The sequence below is a fragment of the Centroberyx affinis genome, unplaced genomic scaffold (genome assembly GCF_046629955.1).
Source record: "Centroberyx affinis isolate AG114_WGS23_722 - 3 ecotype Tasmania unplaced genomic scaffold, CSIRO-AGI_Caff_v1 ptg001140l_1, whole genome shotgun sequence".
Taxonomy (NCBI): domain Eukaryota; kingdom Metazoa; phylum Chordata; class Actinopteri; order Beryciformes; family Berycidae; genus Centroberyx; species Centroberyx affinis.
Genome location: NW_027279676.1, coordinates 569,855 through 584,068, shown reverse-complemented (window position 1 = coordinate 584,068; position 14,214 = coordinate 569,855). Strand labels below are relative to the sequence as shown.

The window sequence follows — 14,214 nt, the reverse complement described above, 5'->3', positions numbered from 1 at the left end:
TTGTATGCAAAACACATTGAGAATTTGTAAAAACAAATCCAGCTATGGTTTATCAATTAAAAGTAGATGCAGATATTCCAATGCAGATGTTAGATTAGAGTGCTATACTGGTTTCTTTATCAATAGAAAAATGAGAGAGGCTATGGAGAGTGCCAAGAAATGTGCGCACACAAACAGCACAGTTACACTGAGTAGAGTCATAAGATAGAAAATCAGGAGGTTTGCTGAAATCATTGAAAGTGTAAAACCATCATCAGACAGAGGGGGGCATCAGTGACTCCAGGCAGAGCCAACCTCAGGTGTGGGTTTGAGTCTAGTTTCATGAGTGATTTTCTTAATGCAAAACAAAAACAGGACTCCCACAACTCTAACTGCAAGGTTTCCCCACATACAACACTTCAATTAAACCCCTGTGGATGCTAAAATAGTTCTGGACACAATCTTAATCTCTACCTTACCTAAAAGTATGTCAACATTATACTGTACATACCTCCGTTTTCAGATTTCTGTGAGATATCAGGGATCTTCCAAAGGATTCTTTGCTGCTCTGCATTCCTGTCAGGATCACATAAACATAAACTGAGTGATGCAGAAACATCAAAACCCCCTGAGCTGCTGTTGCCCCCACATTTCTCAAGTATCTCAAGGCATAAGTGTTGATCTAGGACCACTGGCCAAAGCGGCTCTGACCATTTTAATCCATAATGATCTGAAAGTCAAACGTTACTTATCGCTCCCAGTTTAGATAAACAGCTCTGAGGACTCTGAGTCCTTTGATATAGCAGTAATATCCAAAGGGGTGTGCTTTATTCTGATGATGAGTATGATGGTGATGCTGCATGGCATTTGCACCGATTACCTTCGGCATAACCACAGTACCGCTACGCTAAGTATAGAACGCCCTCCCTGGTATTCATACAGTGGCTGACAATGCATGTGTATTGTCCGAAAACAAACAAAATTCAATGTTGTGTATATACATGAACACATAAAGATAGAAACATGGCTAACTAGCTCCCTGATTGCCTTATTAGTTTTGATGGTTGGCTGTATAATGCATACTAACCTACATGGCACCTACTGGGTTTAACACCATACAGCTAACAAACATTACTAATCCTAATCTCAATAAACTGTAGTCTGTACCATGCAGCAGGGGGCAACACGGCCTGTAGTTTCGAGACTCCTCCATCCACAGGGATGAGGAACTGGACATTATTGAGGGCCATCGGCGTCGACATGGCCTCCTCGTTGTATTTATAGTCTATCCTCAGGTCTGTGCTGGTGGGCTCACACCGCCAGCTCACCGCCAGGTTCAGGGGAGTCGACTGGAGGCCCTGCGCAGATACCTGGACAGAGGAACGAGGGTGCAGACACACACACACACACACACATACAAACAGGCGGGGAGAGGATACAAGCATACATAAACAAGCAAGCAAGTACACACACAATCACAAAACCATATACATGCACACACACACATTTTGTATTAGTGACCTTCATACATTTGCGATATGCATGAAAATGTCTACAGTGCCACCTGCCAAGAGCTGCCTCTTGAAGGTACAATGTAAAGTCAGTGGGCCTTGTCAAAGCCTTATGTCTAGAGTTTTGTATTATTTTTAACCTCCAGTGATTCAAATATAACTGCATTTTGTTCCTAAAGCCCATTTTAGCCCAAATACAAGCTTACTGGTTAGAATTGTTGCTGTTGGTTGCCTTGCAAAACTGCCTTAATTCCATTAACTGGAAGCTATCGGGGCTGTTTCACATTTCTGTTGGTCTGGCCACAGCTGCTGTCTGTCTCTGAGGTCAGTGATGTCAGGTTAGACCTCCAGAGGGTCGAGCTCACCTGATACTTGAGCATGTCCACGTTGTAGTACGTTGCCTGGGGCTTCTGCTCTGCCACCTTCTTTAAATGGCTGATCAGGTTTGGCATGTTCACCCAGAAGTCCTTGGCATTGGCCTTGGCTTGTGTGGTGGTGTCGCTGGTTGGGGGGGGGGGGGGGGGCAAACGATAAAGCACCATCAGAATATACATTTTTTACATGTTCTTGGTGATTTGTCGACTCTAATGCATTTGCTGTCTCATACTGCACAAAAGTAGGGTGCAAGACCCAGTTTCTCAGTGACATCTTGGTGCTGTCAAAACAATCTCTGGCCAACTGGAAATAAGTGGAACACTGACTAACTGGAAAACAAACTTATGATGACCATGGATTTTTGCAACAGTGGGTTTTGACGTTTGATGTTTCATGGGTCCTACAAGGAGGAGCTGAGTCAGCACATTAATTTAAGCACTAAGCCACGAGAGGCCGTGCTTTCCAGTGATTTGAGAACAGCTAAGAGGGTTTCAGGCACAACGCTTATTGCTTTTATAAACCAGCGGTAACACACCATCGTAATAAAAAAAGAACACAAATGTTCAATAAATCTTTTATTTTGTAATCAATAATAAGTAATTAAGTAATAGTGATAATTAAATGTTTAATCTCCTGCCAAGCAATATAATTCTAGTACCGTTATGAGTGGTTAATTTTGATTAGTGCATTAATATTTAAATTAACTGTTGTGTGGTAACAAGTGGGGGTTTATTGGGTATTTTACAACAGCCTCAAATGGGACTCAGCCAATCAGAACCAAGGACATGAACTGACTGTTTTATCAGACTGCTTCAACTTTTAAATCCAGTTTAACAATGAAAAACATCAGAGTTTGTGTTGGTTTGTCACACAACAGAAACATATTGGGAAAAGACTATGAGTTAACCTCTGTTCAAGGCAGCTAGTCTGAACACTCAGATATCCTCATGATGATTCAATAGCTGGTCAGCATTAGTGTGTGGCATGATCTAACAGAGTTTACTCACTGTCACTGGTCAACTATAAACAAAGAACCACTTCCATATGAGATCATGAATGTTCATGAGCCATTTAACTGATATGTTTACTAATTTACTTCCTTATGGCACACACAGAATGACGTTATTGCACACCATAAGGTGGTATGTAGGATTTGTTGTATGTGATTGTTCAAGAAAAGACCATTTTTAGATCACAAGATCAAGTTTACAATTTTACAAACAACAGTTTACAAACAATCTTGGATGTTCTGTCAACCATGGTTCAGGTGTGAGGGTGATGCGAGTGTTACATTGTGGCCATTGCTAGGACATTCCTTGTGCATACAACTGTAAAGGTGATTCTAATTTTAAATCATAGAGATATCAAGCTTCTGGTTATAACCTGTCAAGTCGTATGATTTGACAAGTTCCTATCCATTTACAAGATGGCACATATCTGTGCTCCCTCTCTACTCTGTCATGCCTGTCAGCGCTGGAGGAGAACCTTTGAGAAAATCTGTCTCAACTCAATTGATTGATCCAGAGGTTGCAATGTAGCAATGCTAATCCTAATGCAGCCAGTCAACAATCCGACTAGCAAGGAGCTTTGCACAAGCAACAATCTGATCAAGAACGGAAAAGAAGCTGCAAGACTATCTGGCTTGCAAGGTCGTTTTCATTATATGATGTGAGATAATCTTGTATGTAAAACATTAGATCCATCCAAGAAGTAATGCACCAGGCAAATACATTTCATACAGATTTAGTGAGATTTAGTTGTATTATAACACCCATGAAACATAAATACTGTTTTGGATTTGCAAAGGTAGACAAAGCATTCAAACTAGAGCTAGATGTGTGATGCTGTGAGGGTTATGGTACATTCTCAGACAAAAGAGGACAGTATTCTAACTTGTGTAGTAACTAGTGCCATACCCTCACTGAGGCACTGCCTCAAGTGACAAAAAGTCTAGTGTTGTATGTTGTTTTTTTGTTTTTTTCCTGAGTGAGGTAGTGAGGTTACAGCGGTGTCATTACCAGCAGAGGAGCTGGGGGTTAGGCAGCACATGCTCCAGCCGGCTGTAGTTGGTTATGCTGAAGGTTAGCACGGCGGGGGACGGGTTATTGGCAAAGTGCCGCGTGATTCCCGCCGGGAACGACAACACCATCTCGCCTATGATCTTCACAACACACCTTAGAAGAAGAGGAGGAGGAGGAGGAGAAGGAAGTTAGACAGTGAGGGAGAGAAAGATAGTGATGGAAGGGTGGAGAGAGGCAGACAGTGCACATACATATAAACACTTATTTTGTTGATGTATCAGACATGTTTAATGTATGCCAGTTTTTTTCTTTGTGTCTGATGCACTATGATATGGAAGCTGTGGAAATGTCCCTCCTTCCTTTCTTCCTTCCTTCCTTCCTCCTTCCCTCCCTCCCTCATTAAAAAAGCTGTATGTGGACTACCTTCAAACCCTAATAAGTTTTGCCTATACTGTTATTCTCAGCCCCTTCAGCCAGGATCATGGCTGTCATGCATTCTATGCTTTGTAAATCACGATTCACACAACATATTACACACATAATGGCAATGCTCTTTGCACTGTCAAAGTCAAAAACAGTGAACAATTGCCATGCAGAAATCAATAATTTAAACAGAACATTATCTTTCATCCTGTGTGACACCCCTCTTCATCATTGGACAACAACTGTACTATGCCTGAATGAGAGTAGAAGCAGACAATCTCTCCATCTTGAAATAAAGAGAGGTGTAGAATAATAACGTGTTGCTGTCTTGAAATGACAAGAAGAGTCTCAGCTGATAAAAGGTGAGATTTTGTCTAAATTATTCTTCCTTGCCTGCATATTTTGACTACAGCCATCAGCTGAGTATTGCAGTACCTGAATATACGCATTCCGTTCAATCAACCAACTATCAAAATGTAGCTATTTGTCCACCTACTTGTTGGGGTCGGCTCCTTTGAAGAAGGCGTTGACTGTCTCTGTGAATGCAGCAGCAACAGGGAGCGTGTCCTGAGCTCCCATGGTGAGAGGACTGGGCCCTCTGGAGCACCCTGGAGGAAACACACACACACACACACATTCACACAAACAAACACAACACAAAACATTAAACTAGACTTGAGTGGAGTGGTGAGTGACCTACCAAGACATGTAAAGACACACTGTTTGACCAATGCCCATAATTAACAAACCACTGTGCTGAATCTCTCTTTTGTTCCTACTGTCCTTTTCCTGGTAATTATAGCCAAAATTGAGGCTTCTTACATTTTTTTAGTCAGGAGTCCAAACTAAGCTTCATATAGCCTAAAATACCCAAGACCTATAGTAAGAAAAGCTGCTCTACATGTCCCAACTCCCAATCCAGCACTCTATGCTCTTTCTAACCAACAGTGTGTGGATGACAATGAAGAACAAAACATGGTGTACAAACCAGTGTGAATGAAATGAAAGGAACCAATATAAGTGTGAGTAAGGTGGGATGACAATAGCAGGTTAGCCTATATGTGTTGAGGACGCCCGTTTCTCTCTGCTCTTAGACTGTGAAATTGTAGACTTATATACTGTATATGTCAAATGACTATCTCCCCCAAAATATTTGTGATATATGTTGCAACTCCTCATCTATGCATTTATATGAATACACTAAAAAGCACAGGAGGATGAGAAAAGAAAGACATAGAGAGAAAGAGAGCGAGAGAAAGAGAGAGAGAGATGCATGCTTATTCCAGACGTGCTGTTAAAGCTGAATTATTCTGACAAGATCAAAGAAGATCAGAGAGCCCGAAGATCAAAAACCCAACAACCAAAGGACCAAAAGAGAAGAAAAAGTGAAGACAAAGAGATTAGTAAAGTACGTGAAGAATGCCGAGTTTTCAGGGAATGACAGGCGGTCAGCGCAGATGAAATGCCAGTGAAGAATGCCAGGAGACGGAGGAGAAAGAAGAGAGAAGGGGAGAGGGAAAATATGACAAAACGGGGGAGGGGAGGGGGGGGTCATTAGTGGACCGCATATGAAGGAGGCTCAGCTAGGATGGAGAGATGCAAAAGGAGGAAGGAGAGGAGAGGAGAGGGGAGGAGGAGAAGGGGGGGACGGGGGGAAAGGGGGGAGAAGCTTTGCACAGATGAGCCTCGAGTGTGTGCGCGTGTGCGCGTGTGTGTGTGTGTGTGTGTGTGTGTGTGTGTGCACTAACAGTTAGCCCTGGTGCAGAGAAAACTTACCTTCAAAGGTTAAATAAAACTTCCCTCTGTCAAACCATACCAGGGATGGCTGGTCATTCTCTGTGTGGGGGAGGGGGGGTCGAAGGGTGGGGGGAGGAGGAGGAGGGGCAGGAAGGGAGAAAGGGAGAGTGGGTGTGGAGGAGGAGGAGGAGGAGGAGGGGTGAGGAAAAAAGGAGGTAGAGAGGGAGGGAGCAGAGGAGAGTGGGTGAGAGGAGGGGGGAAGGAGAGAAGGACAGTAGCGTGAGTCTCACATGGCAGGTCTATCACACGTCACAGTGAGGTGAAGAGTGGAGGTGTGGGGGAGAGGGAGAGAGAGAGAGAGAGAGGGAGAGGGAGAGAGAGGGGGGCAACGGCAAGCCAAAAAAACACTGCCAGGACTGAACATGTGACAATGTGGAGGGGGCGGGGGGGGGGGGGGAGAGGGTGTACAGGTGTTTGCTGCGTGTTTTTGCGTGCATGCGTGCGTGAGCGAGGCCAGCTGGAGGATTCAGGTGGAGGTCGTTGGTCATGGTACAACTGGAGGGGGGTGTGTGAAGCCTGAAGAGATCTGAAGAGAGAGGGGGGGGGGGGAACTGCCAGAAGAGCCGCTGATAGAAAGAGCGTTGATGGGACGAGAGTTTGGCCACGATTTCTGTTTGCTCCAGAATCTAATATCTAAGTAGCTGGTGATTCTATGCCAACCGCAGATCTCAGCATGCCGACGTTATGGAGGCGGATTCTAGGCAGCGACAAAGCCAAAAAACCCACCAAACTCTCTCTCTCTATATATCAGCCACTCCAGACGCCGGCGGCTCGGTCAGACCGCACGTACCTTACCAATCTACTCCAAAAGGGCAATTATCCTTTTGGCTCAATGTCATATTGAGCTCCCATGTTCCACCGTGCCACCTCTGTGTGCGTTATGAAACAGATGGACGGCAGGCTGTCGTGTCCGAAAACACCCTGCAGGGGGCGGCCGTGAGCTTGGGATCAGAGTGCCGGGAGGAGGAGGAGGAGGAGGAGGAGGAGGAGGAGGGGCTGTGGGACCCAGAGCTAGCATGACTAGAACAAACACTCCTATGGGACATGTTCACATATGCCGATTTTTGCCCCAAATTGACTGCATACTATTAAATGTGACATGTCAAACAAAAGCGGTTCATTCAAATCACTTATATGGTCATTTGGCATTGGGAGATACACATGAACTTAAAGAAAATCATCATTACATCATGCCTGTTCTAGTCCATACTATTGCTATGTGGTGGGGTCCCCAACTGGTGAAGGTGTGCTGGTGTGACTGGTGGGAACAAGGGGAACGAGCGGACCGAAAGAGTAGCAGGTGATGGAGAGACGAGAGCGGAGGAGTGCTTAATGAGGAGAACAGAAGTGCAGGAGTTCAGATGGGGGGGAGTTGGAGGTATTTTTCTATGGATGGGATGTGTGAGTGGCAGGTGTGGAGGGTGGGTGTCAGGGGCGGAGTGGCGGGGGTCGACCGGGGACCGGGGCTACGGTCAGGGGGCGCCGGAGGCTGGCTGAACTCGAAGCCGCGTCGCTCTACTCCAGAGGCGGGTGAGAGGGTGGCATGAATACCAAACAGCTGCAGCCGCTCAGCAGCCTAATTCTCATGCCAGACTTCAAACAGCTCTGTAAGCACCAGCGCTGATCTGACAACGTATGTGAGTGTGTGTGTGTGTGTGTGTGTGCGTGTGTGTGTGAGTGAGAGAGAGGGAGAGAGTGAGTGAGAGTGTGAATGTGGATCTCAAGGGCCCACAGATAAGGAGCTCTTGAGAAATGCTCATTGCACACACACACACACACACACACACACACACACACACACACACACACACACTGTTGTGGCGCAGGCTCAGAGTAAAGGTATCTGGGAGTCACTGCACATACACACACAATAACTGTCGTCAAGAGACAGGAGGTTGCCATGGTGACATGGGCAAGACAGCCACAGATGCACAGTCATAAAAACAGAGAGAAAGTCTCATGTGTGGGCAGATGGTTAAAGGAGATGCAAGGCTTTTTAACTTGTTTGAAAAAAAATAAATAAATGCGATCCTATAGATGCAGCTCTTTGTGTCACCACAGCTTTCATTTTTCTGGCAGATTTTGTCTCTGTGAGCAACAGCAGAGATATGAGAGAATGACTAAGACAGAAAGGGAGAGAGAGAGAGAGCAAGATATTCAAACAGAAAGACACAGAGAGAGGTACCAAGGGAGAGAGAGAGAGAGACTACCGTATCTGTGAAATGTGTGGTGTGGGAAGGTACGAGTTGACAAGAACAAAACAATGGAGAAAAATGTCTTTTTTGCCGAAAAATGCTGCCACATTTGAAAGGAGGGAAAAAATGAATGTGTGGTGTGTCCCTACATCTGTGAGCAAGACCTAAAGCAGTCTAGTCAAAAAGGTAACTATTAGGACAATGACCCATCTTGTTTTGTTGGCTCATCAGCTAAGATGCATTTAGTGAGAAAAGATGAATGTGGGGCATAAAAAAAAGGCTTTCTTGAACCATGTGACAATGCGGAAAAAAAAAAAAAAAAAGGCCTATGTTAGCTCACTGTCCCAATACCTTTTTGACTGTACATGTCTGGCATTAACAGAGAAAAGACAAAAACACTCTCAGCGATGACCTTTACCCTCCTACGCCAAATGCATTCTGGGTAATGGGCATCGGACAGATTCAAACATCACACAGGAACACCCCCCCCCCCCCCTCCTCTCTCAGGGGAACGTTACTATACCTGCGAACGAATCAAAGTGTCTCTCAAACGTGGGCAGTTTGTCTACATAAGCATCGTCTTCTGACAAGCCACAGGACAAATAAAGAGACAAACAAAGAGCAAAACAACAAGAACAAAAAAAGAAATGCAAATCAAACAAAGGAAAATTAATTTTTGAAAAATCAGATGTTCATGAGAACAATGGCTTAAAGAATACTTTCATGCACACAAAAAGATGACAGGATGAAAAATGGAAAAGCAGAACATCTCAATCACCAACAGATGTGATGAGAACATCAAAAACGACAAGCATTTGGATAGCGGTGGGGGGGGGCTTATAATAACACATCAACAATTAAAATCTTTCTCTTTTTCATGCCTGCCAAGCCCACAGGCTTTTTGGTTTATGCAATAAAGCCATAATTAATTAATAATGTATAAATATAGGGGTATGATGGCCCAACACTGAACGCACCACACTGAGCTGACAATTTATAATGTTCCACTCTGGATTCACTAGAGCAAGTTTTGCCTTAGCCTCCAACCAGGGACTATAGTCTTTTTCTAACTCCTGCTGCCTGCAGAGTGTGTATTTATTAAATCTATTATGACTCAGCCATGCTACGTCTAGTGAGATTTAGCATTGTACACTCATAACACTGCACTGCAGAGGCCTTGCACACTGACCTCCCTAAAATTAGATCATGTAGTGAACCGCCTGTCATTAATCTTTATTCATTAACGGACGGTTTGCCGAAAACGCCTGCTTTTTTACATTAACGCCGCTGCTTCGCACTCAAACCTCCCACTCATACCCTGTGTGTGTGTGTGTGTGTGTGTGTGTGAGAGAGAGAGAGCGCATTTGAGTGAATGTGTCCGTGTGTGTAAACCCAACCCAGGCAGACAGTGACATTTACATGCAGCTTAATAATATATCAATAAGGACTAATTAATTCTTATTTCAAATGAAGAAACCTCATACCAAGAGTAACTGGCCCCAATCCAAATCAAAGTCGAGAGTGATTATAGTTTTTCTTTGGCGCATTAACAGTTATTCCAATGAAACTCCACTGAGGTTTTAGTTGTGGAGATAATGTAGCCACAGCCTACATGCACACATACAGTAGTAAATGGTGTATGAAAGATACACGCCACATGGCCAGGCGCACGGGCCATCACTGCTAGAAAACCGGCTGCATTTCTAGAGGAAAAATTTAATATAAAGACGCAAGTGTGACTCATACCACGTAACCTCGAAAACACACACGCGCACAAGGCCGGCGGTTGTTTAGTGCATAAAATCGATAATAAACGTAGGTAAATTCAGCTACCGCTGCTAGAAAGCAAACAAAAAACCAACAACTGGAGAAATACTGAACCCCGGTGACCACAGCCGACGGGCAACAGCGGCACAGCTAGTGATGGGCGATGGTGCACACACCTGACACAGACACCGAGAGCTCTTTACCGACGGTGGGGGTGGTGGCGGCGCTCAGGGAGTTGGTGGAGGAGATGGAGGAGGTGCTCTCGGCCCGCGCCAGGGGGGCGATGGGAGGGGGGCTGGCCGAGTGGACCGGCGGACTGAACGGACGATTCTGGAGAGACAGTAGGAGGGAGGAAAGATAAAGAGTCAGACAGAAAAAGAGACTGTTCAAGGTTTTTCCCCCCCCTGTATATCATCATTGGCCGAGGTTTTGGGTCGATGCACGTAAACGTCATAACTCGGTCAGAATAACCAGGTTAAGCTCCGATTATGAGATACCCGGTTAAGGTGCCTGGCTTACTCTGATATTAAATGGGTTAATGCAGCATGTAAACATCTTATTCCTTTCACTTTTGGTTTTCGCCAATGATGATGATGTGCTGATGTCAACAAAAACATAGCAGCGAGCAGTACTTACTATTACTATTAGTATAGGGATCATCATTCCTTTCCTCTGTATTAGAAGCAACCTCAGTCAAATGTGTGTGTGTGTGTGTGTGTGGTGGGTGGGTGGTGTGTAGCTGGTGGCTGCACCTTTTCATAATTCTGGTGGCTGGTAGACTCCATGCATGTAAACGCAACCACTGTTCTCATAACAAGACAACTTACCGCATCCCCTACAGTGGGCTTCCCTGGAGGCAGTTTGGGCCGTGAGGGAGGGCGGGGCGGAGGCGGCGGAGGGGTGGGGTTAGCCGATGACGGGGTGGCAGGTCGCACCGGAGAGGAGGAGCCTGCAGAAGAGAACAAAACATCAGCACACACAGTAGGGGCTTCATCATCAACATCAGAGAATCGCTCCACTCTTTACATGCTTGCTTCACTACTGCTGCACTTTTGCGCCACCTGTGAAATGAATTGTTTGGAAACACCTGCAGTATGAATGCAGGGCAGTTGCTGACTGGAAAGACTCCATCTTTACAAGTATTTGGCAGCATTTTTTAAGTATTTGACTATCTATCAGTGAAGATAATTGGAATAATGAAAGGCCTTTTTGTTATTTAAGCCCAATTGAAACAACAGATGTGCATACTTGAGCACAACAGATTTTTTCATTAATTTGAGTTTCATAGAAAATGTTAGAACCGTCTTTTCTCTTTGATACTTTGCATAGATTTCAGGCAAAAATCCCAAATAATCAAATTTCTAAGTTATTTCGTAGAACTCCAAGTCAAGTGCAGCACAAACCTTTGCACAAGACAGTAATTTCAATGGTGCTTAATGGGTTTGAACTAAGTGGAACTAAACGGATCAGTCCCTTGCACTCTAATGGACAGGAGTTAAAGTAATTGAAGCAGTTATCAAATGACACCACAAAAACCATGCAATAATCTTGTAATTTGCTTGTATTCCTATGAGAGCTCGCACAAAACAGCACAGCGTTAACTCAACTCAGCCCCTCGCTGTTTATCTAAGAGGACGGTTTTCCCATAGTGGAGCGAGGCTTTCCGAACCAAGAACTCCCGCTCTTATCCCAGCTCCGACGGCACGCTGTGTCAGCAGTGTGCTTGACAAGCTTTGGCTCCGGTTCTCTTTGTGTACTGTCATCATGAAGTGACCTTTAGTTTAGTTCAACACAATGTCTGGTCTCTCTAGATTACATATAGTCCTAGTCTCCATGCTCTGCTGTAGACGGCTTTCACAGCTTCAGAGCAAAGCTGACATGGAATGGAGGGACCGAAAGCAAATGCATATTCGGTGTTTTGAGAGAGGGAAGAACTGAAGTCCCAGTTTTTCCCCTATGACTATTATTTCCCTTCAGTTCTCCTTTAAAATCGCTATTTCACTTTAATAGAACACTTTCCCTTTTCAGCATCCACACCTCTAGAGAGGCTTAAGAGCAGGCAACCTCCAATTTTAGCTGTCCTGGGGGATCTGTTGTCACCACTGGCATTTGGGATTTTTCCAAAGCTCTTAATATCAATAATTGCAACCAAGCAAAATGATTTCTTGAAAAGTATCGGCCTGTTTTAGTCTGTGCGCTCGGGTATTAGTCGCACCGTACCTCTTGGGAATCTCTGGCCTAATTTTGATGAATGTTCTCCATTGTATTGAGACTATCTCTCCACCCAGTTATATATTCTGTATCCCTTTAGATTTACCAGGAATTAACACTTTTGTCCCCCATATAATGGATATTTGAAATGTTCTGATTTTTTTGCCCCACAGGGTACACTACATGATTCATGCCTACATGTTCACTGTAGTCTTGTTGGTATAAGAAAAAAAGTTTTAGACTTGGTATTCATAATCAAAGTAATAAAGTGATGCTGACTACTGGTCCCCAGACTGGCAAATTCTAGTGGCTGACCATTAATGAACTCCTATAAAAGTATGAGCACTAAAAAATAATAATGTTCTAATAATGTTCTGCTAAAGTGAAATATGCTGTTAACTAGAAGGCACTCAGAGAGCCACTGCCAATTCTCCAACTTGCTGCTACACTCAAAGTCATCAGTCCTATCACTTAAATTTTAAGTGAAATTGATTTCTTGACCCTGCAAACATACCCTTAGGACTTGGAACAAAGTCTCTACCTCTGCAGTCTCTGTTAGTTTCATAGTTATGACTAAAAAATAGTCATCTAATGGCAGAAATCCCAGATCACCACAAAAATCTTGTTTCTTGGCCCCAATAATTATCTGTCCACCAAATTTAATGGGAATCCGTTCATAGGTTTTTGAGATATCCTGCTGACAGGCAGACAAATAAACAAATTAATAGGGGGGAACACAACCTCCTTGGCAGAGGTAAAAATGGGGAATTGTCACTGCTGTTCAGTTCAGTTAAACAACAGGGACAGTGCAGTCGGCCAAAAGGGAATTTGTAGAACTCCAATCAAATCACATTGTACTTTTAACCTTATTTATATGGATGCTACCGGTATTACTATTCATCTGACCGGTACAACGACCAGGAAAGTGTCACAGCGTATTCACAGTTCCATTTGTGTGAAGAGCTCCAGGCCCAGAGCGTGACAAACAGTCACTGTCCTCGGAGCATGCTTGGTATTATCTAGATGTGATTCAGCAAGTTTCCAGGGCACGGATTCAGACAGATTCAGACAATAGGCTTTTTCCCATCAATCTTAGCTCTAAGCGGCTTTGCCTTCTAGAGATTTTAGCAAAGACTCCAGATTCTAATGAAGATACTAATCAAGATTTTGGTTTTAAGAGAATTTCCCTTCGAGGGCCAAACACAGATGGTCAGACCAGACTCTTTATTGACGGTATATCATTCAATTTCCACCATAACAACATTCATTTTCTGCATCTTGTTGCCTACAGGGATAATGTTCAAGAAAGAGTGCTTTTGATCCCATATTATAAGCAATTTGTCCTGGTGAGTCCCATTGGGCCGTGCTTTAGAAAACTAGCTACTAGGGAAAGGTGTGGAGGGGGGGTTGGATTTGGCAGCTATATCCCAGTAAGAGTGACCGATCATGGACTACTTACCACTACCTGTGCCGCCACCTCCAGAGGTGGGACCCGGTGAAGACACCACAGCCCGGTAGGTGGGGGGAGGAGGTGGAGGAGGCGTACTCCGGCTGCCCTGGCTCGCATCTTTGGGCGAATTGATCGTTTCACCCGCCTCCTCTTTGGGTAAGGTGGCGTCTGGACTCTTGGGTTTTTCCTCCTGAGCCAGGACAAGGGGCGGCGGGACGGAGCGTGTCGCAGTTTCCTCGGCAGCAGGAGGAGTCGCTGCAGGAGGAGTGGCTGCTTTGGGAGCAGGGGCTGCTGGGACGCTGGGGGGCAAGTCAAGAGGAGGGACTGAGGCTTGGGGAGGGCAAGTGGGAGGAGATGCAGGCTCCTCTAGTGCAGGAGGTGGGGAGGTGGGTAAGGGAGGGGTAGGGTCTTCGGTCGGAGGGGGGACTGAGGGGACAGGGGGCGCGGTGGACTCCTCTGACGGGGGCGGGGAGGTCGGTAGAGGG

General features: G+C 44.9%; 1 protein-coding gene across 1 annotated transcript in view; it reads right to left on the bottom strand.

The window, feature by feature from the left end:
- Positions 1 to 14,214, bottom strand: part of sgip1a (SH3GL interacting endocytic adaptor 1a) — a 73,794-nt gene that overhangs the window by 5,061 nt on the left and 54,519 nt on the right. The window contains exons 16-23 of the mRNA XM_071524054.1: positions 10,896 to 11,017; positions 10,272 to 10,398; positions 6,086 to 6,145; positions 4,806 to 4,917; positions 3,884 to 4,039; positions 1,856 to 1,991; positions 1,147 to 1,349; positions 491 to 555 (exon numbers count right to left, since the gene is read on the bottom strand). Of these exons, the coding sequence (XP_071380155.1) occupies positions 491 to 555; positions 1,147 to 1,349; positions 1,856 to 1,991; positions 3,884 to 4,039; positions 4,806 to 4,917; positions 6,086 to 6,145; positions 10,272 to 10,398; positions 10,896 to 11,017 (981 nt within the window). The remainder of the gene's footprint in view (positions 1 to 490; positions 556 to 1,146; positions 1,350 to 1,855; positions 1,992 to 3,883; positions 4,040 to 4,805; positions 4,918 to 6,085; positions 6,146 to 10,271; positions 10,399 to 10,895; positions 11,018 to 14,214) is intronic.